At 62.1% G+C, this 17,235-nt stretch overlaps 1 protein-coding gene across 1 annotated transcript; it reads left to right on the top strand.

Annotated features, from left to right (window-relative positions):
• The first annotated feature begins 135 nt into the window (after window positions 1-135).
• ATP4A (ATPase H+/K+ transporting subunit alpha) lies at window positions 136-16,381 on the top strand. The gene is made up of 23 exons (XM_080411799.1): window positions 136-176; window positions 1,223-1,321; window positions 1,826-1,885; window positions 2,926-3,129; window positions 3,693-3,806; window positions 3,895-4,029; window positions 4,119-4,236; window positions 4,555-4,823; window positions 5,370-5,568; window positions 5,663-5,772; window positions 6,458-6,592; window positions 7,374-7,554; window positions 8,007-8,176; window positions 8,690-8,826; window positions 8,906-9,056; window positions 9,496-9,664; window positions 9,744-9,898; window positions 10,966-11,089; window positions 12,314-12,459; window positions 12,536-12,669; window positions 15,242-15,343; window positions 16,145-16,236; window positions 16,331-16,381. Exons 1-23 carry the CDS (start codon window positions 165-167, stop codon window positions 16,357-16,359), a joined length of 3,045 nt encoding a protein of 1,014 aa, XP_080267925.1. The 5' UTR covers window positions 136-164; the 3' UTR covers window positions 16,360-16,381.
• The last annotated feature ends 854 nt before the right edge of the window (window positions 16,382-17,235 follow it).

Here is a 17,235-nt window from a genome sequence, read left to right on the forward strand (position 1 = left end):
AATTAAGGATCCCGGGTGTCCCCACCCCCCCACCCCTCCCCCACCCGGGAAGGATCCAGGCGTCCGGGCAAGGTCACCTTGGGGCGGTTCCCCGGGGGGTATAAGGGGAGGTGGGAAGCAGACTGGGAGGGACTGGGAAGCACTGGGAGCTGCTGGGAGCTGCCATGGGGAAGGAGGTGATGGGGGGGAGATGGGGGGAGGGGGGGATGGAGGGATGGAGAAGGGAGGGGGGATGGAGGAGGGATGGAGGAGGATGGAGTAGGGATGGAGGAAGGATGGAGGAGGGATGAAGGAGGGATGGAGGAGGATGGAGGAGGGACAGAGGAGGACGGAGGAGGGATGAAGGAGGGATGGGGGAAGGATGGAGGAGGGAGGGGGCAGGGATGGAGGAGGGAAGGGGGAGGAAGGATGGAGGAGGATGGAGGAAGGATGGAGGAAGGATGGAGGAGGGAGGGGGCAGGGATGGAGGAGGGAAGGGGGAGGAAGTATGGAGGAGGATGGAGGAAGGATGGAGGAAGGATGGAGGAGGGAGGGGGCAGGGATGGAGGAGGGAAGGGGGAGGAAGTATGGAGGAGGATGGAGGAAGGATGGAGGAAGGATGGAGGAGGGAGGGGGCAGGGATGGAGGAGGGAAGGGGGAGGAAGGATGGAGGAGGATGGAGGAAGGATGGAGGAAGGATGGAGGAGGGAGGGGGAGGGGGATGAAGGGATGGAGGAGGGATGGGGGAGAGGTGGGGATGGAGGAGGGATGAAGGAAGGATGGAGGAGGGATGGAGGAGGGATGGAGGAGGGATGGAGGAAGGATGGAGTAGGGATGGAGGAGTGATGAAGGAAGCGTGGAGGAGGGAGGGGGGAGGGATGGAGGAAGGATAGAGGAAAGATGGAGGAGGGAGGGGGGAGGGATGGAGGAGGGAGGGGGGATGGAGGAGAGATGGAGGAGGATGGAGTAGGGATGGAGGAAGGATGGAGGAGGGATGGAGGAGGGATGGAGGAGGGACAGAGGAGGATGGAGGAAGGATGGAGGAGGGATGGGGGAAGGATGGAGGAAGGATGGAGGAGGGAGGGGGCAGGGATGGAGGAGGGAAGGGGGAGGGGGGATGGAGGGATGAAGGAGGGAGGGGGGATGGAGGAGGGATGGTGGAGGTTGGAGGAGGGATGGAGGATGGGGGAGGGGGGCAGGGGGCCACCCCCTCCCCCTGCTGACCTTTGACCTCTGCCCCCAGGAGAGCTACGAGCTGGGGCCGCGGGGCCAGGTCGCGCCGAAGGGTCGCGGCCGCCGCAAGCAGGAGAAGCTGGAGGACATGAAGAAGGAGATGGACGTGGTATGGGACTGGGAGGGACTGGGAGGGACTGGGAGGGTCAGCGGGGGCACTGGGAGGGACTGGGAGGTCAACAAGGGGGACTGGGAGGGGACTGGGAGAGACTGGGAGGGACTGGGAGGGTCAGCAGGGGGCACTGGGAGGGACTGGGGGGGCAATGGAGTGGACTGGGAGAGACTGGGAGGGACTGGGAGGGTCAGCAGGGGGCACTGGGAGGGACTGGGAGGTCAACAAGGGGGACTGGGAGGTCAAAAAGGGGGACTGGGAGGGACTAGGAGAGACTGGGAGGGACTAGGAGGGTCAGCAGAGGGCACTGGGAGAGACTGGGGGGCCACTGGGTGGCACTGAGCTGTACTGGGGGACACTGGGAGGGGCAGTGAGGGTACTGGGCTGTACTGGGGGGCACTGGGAGGGGCAGTGAGGGCACTGGGAGGGGCAGTGAGGGCACTGGACCATACTGGGGGGCACTGTGAGGGGCGTGGCCAGCTCTGACACCGTTGCCCCCAGGATGACCACAAGCTTGACACGAAGGACCTGGAGGTCAAGTACAGCACCAGCATCACCAAGGTGGGTGACTTCTGACCTCTGACCCCAGACAACCCCACGACCCCCACCCCCCCAGCTCCCAATGACCTTCTGACCTCCAACCCCATTGACCCCACCAACCCCACTGACCCCACCAGTCCCACCCACCCCATTGACCCCAGGTCAACCCCACTGACCTCATTGACTCCATTGGCCCCATCAGCCCCATTGACCCCACCAATCCCACCCACCGCACTGACCACAGGTCAACCCCATTGACCCCACCAACCCCCTTGACCCATTGACCCCACCAACCCCATTGACCTCACCAGTCCCACCCACCCCATTGACCAAAGGTCAACCCCATTGACCCCATTGACCTCATTGAGCCCACTGACCTCATTGACCCCACCAGTCCCATCCACCCCACTGACCTCACTGACCCCACCAGTCCCACCCACCCCATTGACCTCCAGTCAACCCTGCTTGGCCCCATTGACCCCATTGACCACACCAGCCCCACTTACCCCAGTCAACCCCACTGACCTCATTGACCCCATTGACCCCGCTTGACCCCATTGACCCCACCCACCCCACTGAACCCACCAGTCCCATCCACCCCATTGACCCCAGGTCAACCCCATTGACCTCATTGACCCCCATTGACCCTATTGACCCCACCAATCCCACCCACCCCATTGACCTCAGGTCAACCCCATAGACCCCATTGACCCCATTGACCTCATTGACCCTACCAGCCCCACTGACCCCACCAGTCCCACCCACCCCATTGACCCCAGGTCAACCCCATTGACCCCATTGACCTCATTGATCCCACCCACCCCATTGACCACAGGTCAACCCCATTGACCCCACCAACCCCATCGACCTCATTGACCCCACCGGCCCCATTGACCCCACCAGTCCCACCCACCCCATTGACCCCAGGTCAACCCCATTGACCCCACCAACCCTATTGACCCCACCAACCCCACCAGTCCCACCCACCCCATTGACCCCAGGTCAACCCCCTTGACCCCATTGACCCCACCAACCCCATTGACCCCGCTTGACCATGGCAGGGCCTGGTGGAGGCGGTGGCAGCCGAGCGGCTGCTGCGAGACGGCCCCAATGAGCTCCGCCCCCCCCGTGGGACTCCCGAGTGCGTCAAGTTTGGGCGCCAGTTGGCCGGGGGTCTCCAGTGCCTGATGTGGGTGGCAGCGGCTATTTGCCTCATTGCCTACGGTGTGCAGGAGGGGGAGGGGGACCGCGGCAGCTCCGACAACGTACGTTGGACAACAGGGTCCACCTGGGGTGGAGGAGGATGCTTGGGTTCCTCTGGGAGAACATCTGGGTCCATCTGGGGTGGAGAACATTTGGGTTCCTCTGGGAGAACATCTGAGTCCATCTGGGGTGGAGAACATCTGGGGTGGGAAACATCTGGGTCCATCTGGGAGAACCTCTGGGTCCACCTTGGAGGCAACACATGGGTCCACCTTGGGTGAAGAACATCTGAGTTCACACCTGGGTCCATCTTGGAGGGGACACCTGGCTCCACCTAGGGGAGAACACCTGGGTCCATGGCTTGAGGAACACCTGGGCCCATCCTAGGGAACATCTGGGTCCACCTGAGGTGGAGAACATCTGGCTTCACCCAGGAGAACATCTGGGTCCCTCTTGGGGAGCACCTGGAAGCCAGGGACCCTCAGGAGAGGGGAATGTGGAGGGGGGTAGAGGGGGCTGCAGGTGTCTAAGACCTTCTGGGGGTGGGCAGGATACCCAGGTCCTGGGGGGTTGGGGGTACCTGGCCACCTGGGGGGGCCTGATCCTGTCCCCTCCCCCCCCCCAGCTGTACCTCGCCATCGCCCTCATCGCCGTCGTCGTCGTCACCGGTTGCTTTGGTTACTACCAAGAGTTCAAGAGCACCAACATCATCGCCAGCTTCAAGAACCTCGTTCCTCAGGTGGGACCACCAAGACCCTTGGGCCCCTCTCCCACCCAACCCCTTTTGGGTGCCCACCTGGACCTCTGGATTCTCCTGTCACCTCCAGCAAGCCACGGTGATCCGAGAAGGGGACAAGCTCCAGATCAATGCCAATGAGTTGGTGGTGGGTGACCTGGTGGAGATCAAAGGAGGGGACCGAGTCCCCGCCGACATCAGAATCATCTCAGCCCAAGGGTGCAAGGTGGGCTTGGACATCTGGGGACCTTGGGGGGGGGGGGGGAGGGTCGGGTGGCCAGATGTCCCCTTCCCACCTCTCGGCATCATCTCCAGGTGGACAACTCTTCATTGACGGGGGAGTCTGAGCCCCAGACGCGGTCACCCGAGTGCACCCACGAGTCACCCCTGGAGACCCGCAACATTGCCTTCTTCTCCACCATGTGTCTAGAAGGTGGGTCCCACCTGGAGGTCTGGGTCCCACCTGGTCACCTGCGTCCCACCTGAACATCTGGGTCCCACCTGGACATCTGGGTCCTACCTGGTCACCTGGGTCCTATCAGGGTCATCTGGGTCCCACCTGGACCCATGGGTCCCACCTATTCACCTGGGTCCTACAGGGACATCTGGGTCCCACCTAAATACCTGGGTCCCACCTATTCACCTGGGTCCTACAGGAAAATCTGGGTCCCACCTGGTCACCTGGGTCCCACCTGGGTGTCTTGGTCCCACCAGGACCCACGGGTCCCACCTGGTCACCCGTGTCCTACAGGAACAGCCATGGGCTTGGTGATCAACACGGGTGACCGGACCATCATTGGGCGTATTGCCAGCTTGGCCTCAGGGGTGGAGAACGAGAAGACTCCCATCGCCATCGAGATCGAGCACTTTGTGGACATCATCGCTGGCCTCGCCATCTTCTTCGGCGCCACCTTCTTCGTGGTGGCCATGGTCATTGGTTACCCCTTCCTCCGGGCTATGGTCTTCTTCATGGCCATTGTGGTGGCCTATGTCCCCGAGGGGTTGCTGGCCACTGTCACGGTATGGCTTGGGGTGTTGTGGGGCTTGGAGCTACAGGGTTGTGGGTCCACCACAAAGCCTGGGTGCTATGGGGGACTTGAGGGCCTTCATGGAGCCATGGAGCTCACCATGAGGTCCCCAAGAGTCCACCACAAAGCATGGGTGCTCTGGGGGACTTTAGGGTCTTCATGGAACCATGGGGCTCACCTGGGACCCATGAGGTCCTCATGGGTCCACCACAAAGCGTGGGTGCTATGGGTGACTTGAGGTTCTTCATGGACCCAGGAGGCCCCCATGGGTCCACCACAAGACGTGGCTGCTCTGGCACCCTTGAGGGTCCCCATGGACCCATGGAGCTCACCATGAAGTCCCCTGGGTCCCCCACAACCCAGAGCCTCCATACAGCTTCTCCTTCTCCCTATAGATCCCCACCCATCCCCTTCATTCCTGAAGGTCCTCAGGGCTCCACGGCCACCAGGGGTGGACCCTATGGATGCCATGGACCGCCCCCCCCACCACCACCCAAGGGTGCTGAGGTCCATCCCCTCCCCCCACCACCCCCCCCAGGTGTGCCTCTCCTTGACGGCCAAGCGGTTGGCACGGAAGAACTGCGTGGTGAAGAACCTGGAAGCGGTGGAGACCTTGGGGTCCACCTCGGTCATCTGCTCTGACAAGACGGGGACCCTCACCCAAAACCGCATGACGGTGGCGCATCTCTGGTTCGACAACCAAATCCATACGGCCGACACCACCGAGGACCAATCCGGTGAGACGGAATCTATAGTGGACCCCTCCCCCCACCCCACCCCACCCCACCCCACCCTGGTGACCCCCTCCCCCACCCTGTCCCACCACCCAAGGGCAGAGCTTCGACCAGTCATCGGAGACGTGGACCATGCTGAGCCGCGTCGTCACCCTCTGCAACCGCGCCCAGTTCAAGCCGGGGCAAGACAACGTCCCCGTGGCCAAGGTATAGTGCCTATAGGTCAGGCGGGACGTATAGGGGGCCTATATGGTGCTGGGAGGGGCTGGAGGGCCATATATGGGGCTTGGAAGGGCGTGTTGGGACCTATATGGGGCTTTACGTTGGGTTGGGAGGAGGGCATAGGGGCCAAGGGCCTTTGAGGTGTTCTATAGGATGCTGGGAGGGACGTATAGAGGCTATATGGGGCTTGGAAGGGCATGTAGGGACCCTATATGGGGCTTGGAAGGGTGTGTAGGGACCCTATAGGAGGCTGGCAGGGACATATAGAGAATTTACAGGGCTTGGAAGGGCGTGTCAGGACCCTATAGGAGGTTGGCAGGGACATATAGAGGCTATATGGGGCTTGGAAGGGCGTGTCAGGACCCTATATGGGGCTTTAGGTTGGGTTGGGAAGAGGGTATAGTGGCCAGGATGCCTATAGGGGTTGGGATGCATGTATAGGGGCCAGGGTACCTATGGCGGTACTATATGGGGCTGGAAATATATAGAATCTGGGGGGGGGGGGAGCAATATGGGCTCCCCCTCCCCCCACCCCTACCCCTCCCCCCTCCATAGGGACCCTCTCTAAGACTTGGGGAGGTCTATAGGGGCTGGGACCTCCCTTATATGGATTCTATAGAGGATGAGGTGTGGCCCCGCCCCTAACCTGCTAAGCCACTCCCCCCCACAGCGTGACGTCATCGGCGACGCGTCGGAGACAGCGCTGCTGAAGTTCGCGGAGGTGACGGTGGGGTCGGTGGCGGAGGCCAGGGGGAGGTTCCCCAAGGTGGCCGAGCTGCCCTTCAACTCCACCAACAAGTTCCAGGTGGGGGAGGGGCGGGGCATGAGGACACCCCACCCACCCCCCAATATCTGGGTGGGGTCTCCAACATCTGGGTGGGGGGATGGAGGGGTTTTGTGGGCTGGAAACATCTGGAAGGAGAAGGATGGTGAGGAGGAACATTGAGGGTCATCAAGGAACCAAGGGTTCAGGGGGGTCCTCAACATCTGGGGGGGGTCCTCAACATCTGGGTGGGGTCCCCAACATCTGGGGGATGTCCCCAATATCTGGATGGGGGGATGGAAAGGTTTGGTGGGCTGGAAACATCTGGAAGGAGAAAGATGGTGAAGAGGAACCTTGAGGGTCATCAAGGAATCAAGAGTTTAGGGAGGTCCCCAACATCTGGGTGGGGTCCCCAACATCTGGGTGGGGTCCCAAACATCAGGGTGGGGGGATGGAGGGTTTTGGTGGGGTGGAAACATCTGGAAGGAGAAGGATGGTGAGGAGGAACCTTGAGGGTCATCAAGGAACCAAGGGTTCTTGGGGGACCTCAGCACCAGGGGGGATCCCCAACATCTGGGAAGGGTACCCCAGCACCCAGGGTGGACCTAGAAATCTAGGGTAGGGTCCAGATGTCCAGGAGAAAAGTTAATGGCCATGAAGGACTCAAGCACCCAAGGATGACCAAGGCATCTGGAGGTCACCCAAGCTACTGGGAGGCACCCAATGGTCTAGGGTGGGACCTAGGGATCTGGATGGGACCTAGAGATCTGGGTGGGGCCCCAAACATCTGGGTGGGCCCCCAAACATCTGGGTTCCTCAACAGCTGTCAGTCCATGAGGCAGGAGAACGTCAGCTGCTGGTCCTGAAGGGCGCCCCCGAGCGGGTGCTGGAGCGGTGCAGCACGGTGCTGCTGAAGGGGCAGGAGCTGGCCCTGGACGCCCAGTGGCGGGAGGCCTTCGAGGAGGCCTACGCCGAGCTGGGGGGGCGGGGGGAGAGGGTGTTGGGTGAGTGGGGTGGGGGGCATGGTGGAAACGTGGGGATGGGGGGACATCACAGGGTGATGAGGACGTGGGGATGGAGGGACACCATGGGGATGGGGGGATGGGGAGACATTGCGGGGTGATGGGGATGTGGGGATGGAGGGACACCATGGGGACGTGGGGATGGAGGGACATCATGGGGTGATGAGGACATGGGGATGGGGGGACACCATGGGGACATGGGGACGGCGAGAAATCATGGGGTGATGAGGATGTGGGGATGGACACCACAGGGTGATGGGGACATGGGGATGGAGGGACACCATGGGGACGTGGGGATGGGGGGACATCACGGGGAGATGTAGACATGGAGGTGGGGGGACACAACGGGGAGATGTGGACGTGGGGATGGGGGGACACCATGACTCCCCCAGTGTCCCCTCACCTCCCCCACCTTGTCATCCCCCCCACCCAAGGGTTCTGCGCCCGCTGGCTGCCAGCAGGGACGGTGGCAGCCGGGACAGACCCCGAGGCGCTGCCAGAGGTGGCCGTGGGACTTTGCTTCGCTGGGTTGGTCTCCATGATTGACCCACCCAGGGCCACCGTCCCCCAGGCTGTCCTCAAGTGTCGCACGGCCGGGATCAGGGTAGGAGACATGGGGACGGGGTGGGTGTGGGGGGACATGGAGGATATGGGGACACGGAGGTTGGAGGGGACGTGGGGGTGGGGGGACATCAAGGCCATGGGGACATGGAGAACATCAAGGCCATGGGGACATGGAGAACATGGAGGACGTGGGGATGGGGGAACACCAAGGACGTGGGGACACATGGGGACATGGAGGACGTGGGGACATGGAAAACATCAAGGACATGGGGACATGGAGGATGTGGAGATGGGGGACATCAAGGACATGGGGACATTGAGGTTGGAGGGGACATGGAGATGGGGGGACATCAAGGACGTGGGGGGACATGGAGGACGTGGGGATGGGGGACATCAAGGCCATGGGGACATGGAAAACATGGAGGACGTGGGGATGGGGGCCCACCAAAGACCTGGAGGCCCATGGTGGCCCACGGGTGCCACCAGAACCCGCAGGAACCCCCAAGGAACCCCGCAGGTGCCCACCCCACCCCCCATGTCCTCATGTCCCCAGGTGATCATGGTGACCGGTGACCACCCCATCACGGCCAAGGCCATTGCGGCGGCCGTTGGCATCATCTCGGAGGGCAGCGAGACCCCCGAGGAGGTGGCAGCTCGTCTCCGTGTCCCCCTGGAGCGGGTGGACCCCAGGTGGGAGCCAGGTAGCCACCAAAGAGACCTAGGTGGTCCAAGTTGGAGACACCCAGGTGACCATGGTGTCCCCACCTAGGCAGGCGAGGGCACGGGTGGTGACAGGGGCGGAGTTGGCGGCCATGACCCCGGGGGCGTTGGAAGGTCTTCTCCGCGCCCACCCCGAGATGGTCTTCGCCAGGACATCACCGCAGCAGAAGCTGGTCATCGTGGAGAGCTGCCAGCGGCTGGTGGGGACACTGGGGACAATGGGTGTGGGGTGGGGACATGGGTACAACCTAAAGTTCTTCATGGTGGGGATGGTGGTGGACCTCAAGGTTTCATGGCATTGGGGATGGTCCCTGTCCCCATCCCTCTTGTCCCTGTGTCTCCAAGGTGCCACCATGGTGGGGATGGAGATGGTCCTCAAGGTGCCACCATGGTGGGGATGGTTGATGGTCCTCAAGGTGCCACCATGGTGGAGATGGTGGTGGACCTCAAGGTGTCATGGCATTGGGGATGGTCCCTGTCCCCATGTCCTCAAAGTGCCACCATGGTGGGGATGGAGATGGTCCTTGAGGCGCCACCATGATGGGGATTGTTGATGTTCCCCAAGGTGCTACCATGGTTGGGATGGTTGATGTTCCTCATGGTCCTCATCCTTCTCTCCTGTGGTCCCCACCCACCCAGGGTGCCATCGTGGCGGTGACAGGGGACGGAGTGAACGACTCCCCCGCGCTGAAGAAGGCGGACATCGGGGTGGCCATGGGCATCGCCGGCTCCGACGCAGCCAAGAACGCGGCTGACATGATCCTCCTGGATGACAACTTCGCCTCCATCGTCACCGGCGTGGAACAAGGTGCCACTGGGGACACCGGTGGGGTGGGTGATAGCGGGTGACACCACCCTGGTGACACGGTGTCCCCACCCTTGCCCAGGCCGCTTGATCTTTGACAATCTGAAGAAGTCCATTGCCTACACGTTGACCAAGAACATCCCCGAGTTGACCCCTTACCTCATCTACATCACGGCCAGTGTCCCCCTGCCCTTGGGTTGCATCACCATCCTCTTCATCGAGCTCTGCACGGACATCGTGAGTGTCTGGAGGGGGGAGGGGTGGTCACTGGGGCCACCAACCAGGCCATCATCTGGGCACTGAGGTTCCTCAACCAGCCATCAGGTCCATCAACCAGGCCGTCAACTGGGTGTTGAGGTTCCTCAACCTGCCATCAGGTCCAACAACTGGGCGTTGAGGTTCCTCACACAGGAACTGGGTCCATCAACCAGTCCATCAAGCGGTTGTTGAGGTCCCTCAACCAGCCATCAGGTCCAACAACTGGGCGTTGAGGTTCCTCACACAGGAACTGGGTCCATCAACCAGTCCATCAAGTGGTTGTTGAGGTTCCTCAACCAGTCACTGGGTCCATCAACCAGTCTGTCAACTGGGCGTTGAGGTTCCTCAACCAGAAACCGGGTCCATCAACTAGTTGTTGAGGTTTCTCAACCAGGAACCGGGTCCATCAACCGGGTGTTGAGGTTCCTCAACCAGCCACTGGGTCCATCAACTGGACGTTGGGGTTCCTCAACCAGCCACTGGGTCCATCAACTGGACGTTGGGGTTCCTCAACCAGCCATCAGGTCCAAAAACTGGGTGTTGAGGTTCCTCACACAAGAACTGGGTCCATCAACCAGTCTGTCAACTGGGTGTTGAGGTTCCTCAACCAGGAACCGGGTCCATCAACTGGTTGTTGAGGTTCCTCAACCAGGAACCAGGTCCATCAACTGGGTGTTGAGGTTCCTCAACCAGCCACTGGGTTCATCAACTGGGCGTTGAGGTTCCTCAACCAGCCACTGGGTCCATCAACTGGGCATTGAGGTTCCTCACCCAGGAACTGGGTCCATCAGCTGGGTGTTGAGGTTCCTCACCAGGAACTGGGTCCATCCACTGGTCGTTGAGGTTCCTCACCAAGGAACCGGGTCCATCAACTGGGAATTGAGGTTCCTCACCCAGGAACCGGGGTTCTCCATCTGGCTGTTGGAGGTTCTTCATATAGACCTTGGGGCTCTTCACCCAAAGATCTAGGCACCTCACCCAGGCATTGGGGTCCCTCCTGCATGTCGGAGTCCCCACCCAGCTTCCTGGGTCCCTTGTGTCCTCAGTTCCCCTCGGTCTCCTTGGCCTATGAGAGAGCAGAGAGTGACATCATGCACCTGAAGCCCCGCAACCCTCGACGTGACCGCTTGGTCAACGAACCCTTGGCGGCCTACTCCTACTTCCAGATCGGTACGGACCGGCCACCAGCACCCATGGGTGCCCCCACCCCCACCACCTCCCTGAGTCCCGGGACACCCAGCCACCTGGGTCCCTTGGTCCATGGGTCTCCTGGTCCTTGGGTTCCTTGGGTTCCTTGGGTTCCTTGGTCCTTGAGTGCTCCAACACCTGAGTCCTTGGGTCCTTGGGTCCATGGGTGCTCCAACACCTGGGTCCCTTGGTCCTTGGGTTCTCCAACACCTGGGTCCCTTGCTCCTTGGGTCCTTGGGTGCTCCCACACCTTGGTCCCACACCTGGGTCTCTTGGTCCTTGGGTGCTCCAACATCTTGGTCCCTTGCTCCTTGGGTCCATGGGTTCTCCAACACCTTGGTCCCTTGCTCCCTGGGTCCATGGGTTCCTGGGTTCTTGGGTCCATGGGTGCTCCAACACCTGCGTCCTTGGGTTCCTTGGTCCATGGGTGCTCCAACACCTTGGTCCCTTGGGCCTTGGGTGCTCCAACACCTGTATCTCTGGATCCTTGGGTGCTCCAACAACCCATTCCTGTGTCCCTTGGTCCATGGGTGCTCCAACACCTGGGTCCTTTGGTCCATGGGTGCTCCAACACCTGGGTCCGTTGGTCCTTGGATGCTCCAACACCTGGGTCCCTTGGTCCTTGGGTCTTCCAACACCTCAGTACCTTGGTCCTTGGGTGCTCCAACACCTGGGTCCCTTGGTCCTTGGGTCCATGGGTGCTCCAACACCTGGGCCCCTTGCTCCTTGGGTGCTCCAACACCTGGGTCCCTTGGTCCTTGGGTCCATGGGTGCTCCAACACCTGGGCCCCTTGCTCCTTGGGTCCATGGGTTCCTGGGTTCTTGGGTGCTCCAACACCTTGGTCCTTGGGTCCTTGGGTCCATGGGTGCTCCAACACCTGGGCTCCTTGCTCCTTGGGTCCTTGGGTGCTCCAACACCTTGGACCCTTGCTCCTTGGGTGCTCCAACACCTGGGTCCATGGGTTCTCCAACACCTTGGACCCTTGCTCCTTGGGTGCTCCAACACCTGGGTCCATGGGTTCTCCAACACCTTGGACCCTTGCTCCTTGGGTCCATGGGTTCCTGTGTCCATGGGTGCTCCAACACCTTGGTCCCTTGCTCCCTGGGTCCATGGGTTCCTGGCTCCTTGTCTCCCTGGGTGCCCGGACACCCTATGTCCTTATGTTCTCCCACCACCACCCATGGGTGCTCCTCCCCCTTCTATAGGTGCCATCCAATCCTTCGCCGGCTTCACCGACTACTTCGTGGCCATGGCCCAGGAGGGCTGGTGGCCCTTGCTCTGCTTGGGGCTGCGCCCGCGTTGGGAGGACACCCATGAGCAGGAACTACAAGACAGTTATGGGCAGCAATGGGTAAACCCCGCCCTTCCCCTTCCCCTATTGCCCCCTATAGCCCCTCCCCCAGCTGATCTATAGGTTCCTCCTATAGACCTTCGAGCAGCGGCGCTACCAGCAGTACACGTGTTACACCGTCTTCTTCATCAGCATCGAGATGTGCCAGATCGCCGACGTCCTCATCCGCAAGACCCGCCGCCTCTCCCTCTTCCAGCAGGGCCTCTTCCGGTGCCTATAGAATCTATAGGGGTCCTATAGGGGGCTATAGGAGCAGGCCTAGGGCCTATGGGGGCTGCAGGGCCTGTGGGGTTCTGCCAGTGCCTATAGGGGCTATAGGGGGGCTATAGGGACCATAGGGGCTACAGGGTTCTGTCAGGCCTGTAGGGGCTATAGGGGTTCTGCTAGTGCCTATAGGGCCTATAGGGGTGCTATAGGGGCTCTATAGGGGCTATAGGAGCAGGCCCAGGGCATATGGGGGCTGCTGGGCCCATGGGGTTCTGCCAGTGCCTATAGGGGGGCTATAGGACCATAGGGGCTACAGCGTTCTGTCAGGCCTGTGGGGGCTATAGGGGTACTGCCAGTGCCTATAGGGGCTCTATAGGGGCTATAGGGGCAGGCCCAGGGCATATGGGGGCTGCACAGCCTGTGGGTTTCTGCCAGTGCCTATAGGGGAGCTATAGGAACCATAGGGGCTACAGGGTTCAACCGGTGCCTATAGGGGCTATAGGGGTTCTATAGGGGCTATAGGAGCACGTCCAGGGTCTATGGGGGCTCTACAGGGCCTGTGGGGTTTTCCCAGTGCCTATAGGGGCTATAGGGACCATAGGGGCTACAGGGTTCTGTCAGGCCTGTAGGCGCTATAGGGGTACTGCCAGTTCCTATAGGGGCTCTATAGGGGCTATAGGGGCTACAGGGGCAGGCCCAGGGCCTATGGGGGCTGCTGGGCCCATGGGGTTCTGCCAGTGCCTATAGGGGCTATAGGGGGGATATAGGAACCATAGGGGCTACAGGGCTTCTGCTAGTGCCTATAGGGGCTGTAGGTGGGCTATAGGGGCTACAGGGTTCTGCCAGTGCCTATGGAGGCCATAGGGGCTATAGGGATTCTGCCAGTGTCTATAGAGGCTATAGGGGCTCTATAGGGGCTATAGGAGCACGCACACGGCCTATGGAGGCTGCTGGGCTATAGGGTTCTGCCAGTACCTATAGGGACCATAGGGGCTACAGGGTTCTGCCAGGGCCCATAGGGGCTATAGGGGTTCTGCCAGTGCCTATAGGGGCGCTATAGGGGCCATAGGGGCTACAGGGTTCTGCCAGTGCCTATAGGGGCTGTAGGGGGTCTATAGGGACCATAGGGGCTACAGGGTTCTGTCAGGCCTGTAGGGGATATAAGGGTACTGCCAGTGCCTATAGGGGCTATAGGGGCTCTATAGGGGATATAGGAGCAGGCCCAGGGCATATGGGGGCTGCTGGGCCCATGGGGCTTTTTGCCAGCTCCTATAGGGGGGCTACAGGGACCATAGGGACTACAGGGTTCTGCTGGTGCCTATAGGGGTGCTATAGGTGCCTATGGGCGGGGGGGGGGGCGAGTATAAGTGCCTATAGGAGGGCTCTGGGAGCCCATAGGGGCTCTAGGTGACTATGGAGTGGGGGCTATAGGAGCCCATAGGGGCTCTAGGTGCCTATAGGGTGCTATAGGTGCCTGAGGGGGGTGGGTATAGTAGCCCATAGGTGCCTATGGGGGGGCTATAGGAGCCCATAGGAGGGCTCTAGGAGCCCATAGGGGCTATAGGTGCCTGTGGGGGGCTATAGGACCCATCAGGGCTCTAAGTGCCTATAGGGTGCTATGGGTGCCTATGGTGGGGCTACAGGAGCCCATCGCACCTATAGGTGCCTATAAGGTGCTATAGGTGCCTATGGGGGGGCTCTAGGAGCCCATAGGTGCACTATAGGAGCCCATAGGGGCTATAGATGCCTAGGGGGGGCTATAGAGGCCCATAGGGGCTCTAGGTGCCTATAGGTGCCTATGTGGGGGCTATAGAAGCCCATCGGGCCTATAGGTGCCTATAGGGTGCTATAGCTGCCTATGTGGGGGCTATAGAAGCACATCAGGGCTCTTGGTGCCTATGGGGGAGCTAGAGGAGCCCATCGGGCCTTTTGGTGCCTATGGGGGTGCTATAGGTGCCTCTGTGGGGGCTATAGGAGCCCATAGGGGCTCTAGGTGCCTATAGGGGGGCTATAGGAGCCCATAGAGCCTATAGGTGCCTATGGAGGGGCTATAGGAGCCCATAGGAGCACTATAGGAGCCCATAGGGGCTATAGATGCCTATGGGGGGGCTCTAGGAGCCCATAGGGGCTCTAGGTGCCTATAGATGCCTATGGGGGAGCTAGAGGAGCCCATAGGAGCTATATGTGCTTATGGAAGGGCTATAGAAGCCCATAGGGGCTCTAGGTGCCTATAGGGTGCTATGGGTGCCTAGAGGGGGGGGCTATAAGAGCCCATAGGAGCACTACAGGAGCACATAGGGGCTATAGATGCCTATGGGGGGGTTAAAGGAGCCCATAGGTGCCTATGGTGGGGCTATAGGAGCCCATCAGGCCTATAGGTGCCTATAGGGTGCTATAGGTGCCTGGGGGGGGCTATAGGAGCCCATAGGGGCTATAGGTGCCTATGGTGGGGCTATAGGAGCCCATCGGGCCTATAGGTGCCTATGGGGTGCTATAGATGCCTATGGGGGGGGCTATAGGAGCCCATAGGGGCTCGAGGTGCCTATGGGTGCTATAGGTGCCGGTGTCGCGGCAGGAACCGGATCCTGGTGGTCGCCATCGTCTTCCAGGTGTCCATCGGCTGCTTCCTCTGCTACTGCCCCGGGATGCCCAACGTCTTCAACTTCATGCCCATCCGGTGGGACCCCCGCCCCTCCCCCACCCCGGGGTGCCCCTCCCCCACCCCGGGGTACCCCCGACACCCCGACACCCCCCCCAGACCCCTGGGTGCCCCCAAACTCCCATATAAACCCCCCCTTTGGGAGCCCCGGGGTACCCCCTTCCCCCCGATGCCCCCCCCCCCCACCCCTGGGTGCCCCCAAATTTCCATAGAACCCCCCCTTTGGGTGCCCCTCCCCCTCCCGGGAGCCCTCCCCCACCTTAGGGTACCCCCTCCCCCCCCATATAGCTGGGCGCCCCCAAATTCCTACGTAAATCCCCACTTTGGGTACCCCTCCCCCCCGATGACCCCTCCCCCCCCCCCTCCAGCCCCCTGCCCCTCCCCCCCAGCCCCCTGGGTGCCCCCCTGACCCCCCAAAGCCCCCTCCCCAGCCCTCTGCTCCTGCCCGACCCCTACCTCCCCCCCAGCCCCCTCCCCAGCCTGGGTGCCCCCCCCCCCCCAGCCCTCTGGGTGCCCCCCAGCCCCCTGCCCCCCCCTAAATGCCCCTCCGCCCTCCCCAGCCCCCCGGGTGCCTCCCCCTCCCCCCCTACTCCCCTTAACTGTACCTCCCCCTCCCCTAAAACCCCTCCCCCAACATCCCAACACCCCCCCTCCCCAAATAATGGCCCCCCCCCCCCCAGTTTCCACTGGTGGTTCCTGCCGATGCCCTTCGGCCTCCCCCCAGCCCCCTGTCCCCCCCCCCCCCCCCCCCCAGCCCTCTCCCCAGCCCCTTGGGTGCCTCCCCCTCCCCTAAAACCCCTCCCCCACCCCCACCCCCAGTTTCCAGTGGTGGTTCGTGCCGATGCCCTTCGGCCTCCTCATCCTCATCTACGACGAGATCCGCAAACTGGGGGTGCGCAGGCACCCCGGAAGTGAGTAGGGGGCTGTGGGGGCTGCCCCTCCCACCCCCTCTTTTAAACCGCCCCCTCCTCACCCCTCTGTGTCTCCCATTCCCCCCCCCCCCAGGTTGGTGGGACCGAGAGCTCTACTACTGAGATGGAAAACGGAGCCGTCGGGGGGATGGGGGGGGGGGGGGGGGGGCAAACGCCTGGGGCCCCCCGCTTGGACACCCCCCCCCCCCCCAACACCTGGGACCCCCCCCTTGGATGCCTGGGACACCACCCCCCCCCCCAACACCTGAAAACCCCCAAACACCTGGACCCCCCCCCCCCAAACACACCTGGGACAACCCCCGTTGGATGCCTGGGCCCCCCCCGGACCCCTGGGACACCCCCCCAGGTGCCTGAGACCCCCCCTAAGGCCTGGGCCACCCGCCCCCCCCCCAAAACATCTGGGACCACCCCAAACGCCTGGGACCCCCCCCAAATAGCCCTGGGACCCTCCCCTTGAATGTCTGGGACCGCCCCCAAACGCCTTGGACCCCGCCCCCGGATGCCTGGGACCCCCCCCCCCCCAAACACTTGGGACCCCCCTTAGGTGCCTGGGGACCCCCCCCCCCAATAGCCCTGGGACCCCAAAAAACACCTAGGACACACACACCCCCCCCAAGTACCTGGGACCCCCTCCTACCCCATACCTGGGGAGGGGTCCCCCCCGGATTCCTGGGACACACCCCCCCCCCAATATATATGCCCCCCCCCCCACCCGGGACCCCTTCACCCCCCCAATACCTAGGGGGGGTCGTCCTCCCCCGGATTCCTGTAGCCCCCCCTTCCCCCCCATTAAAGCTCCGCCCCTTTCTGTAATTGCCTTTAATGAGCTCAAGGGGGGGGCAGGAGGGGCACGAGCAGCCGCAGCGCCCCCAGCCCCAGCGCCGCCGCCCCCAGCGCGCGCAGCCCCAGCGCCCCCCAGGGCCCCAGCCCCAGCGCCTGCCCCGCCCACCTGCGGGGGAAGGGGGCGGGGCTTCAGTT

This window comes from Falco punctatus (genome assembly GCF_963210335.1).
Source record: "Falco punctatus genome assembly, contig: scaffold_282, whole genome shotgun sequence".
NCBI classification, from domain to species: domain Eukaryota; kingdom Metazoa; phylum Chordata; class Aves; order Falconiformes; family Falconidae; genus Falco; species Falco punctatus.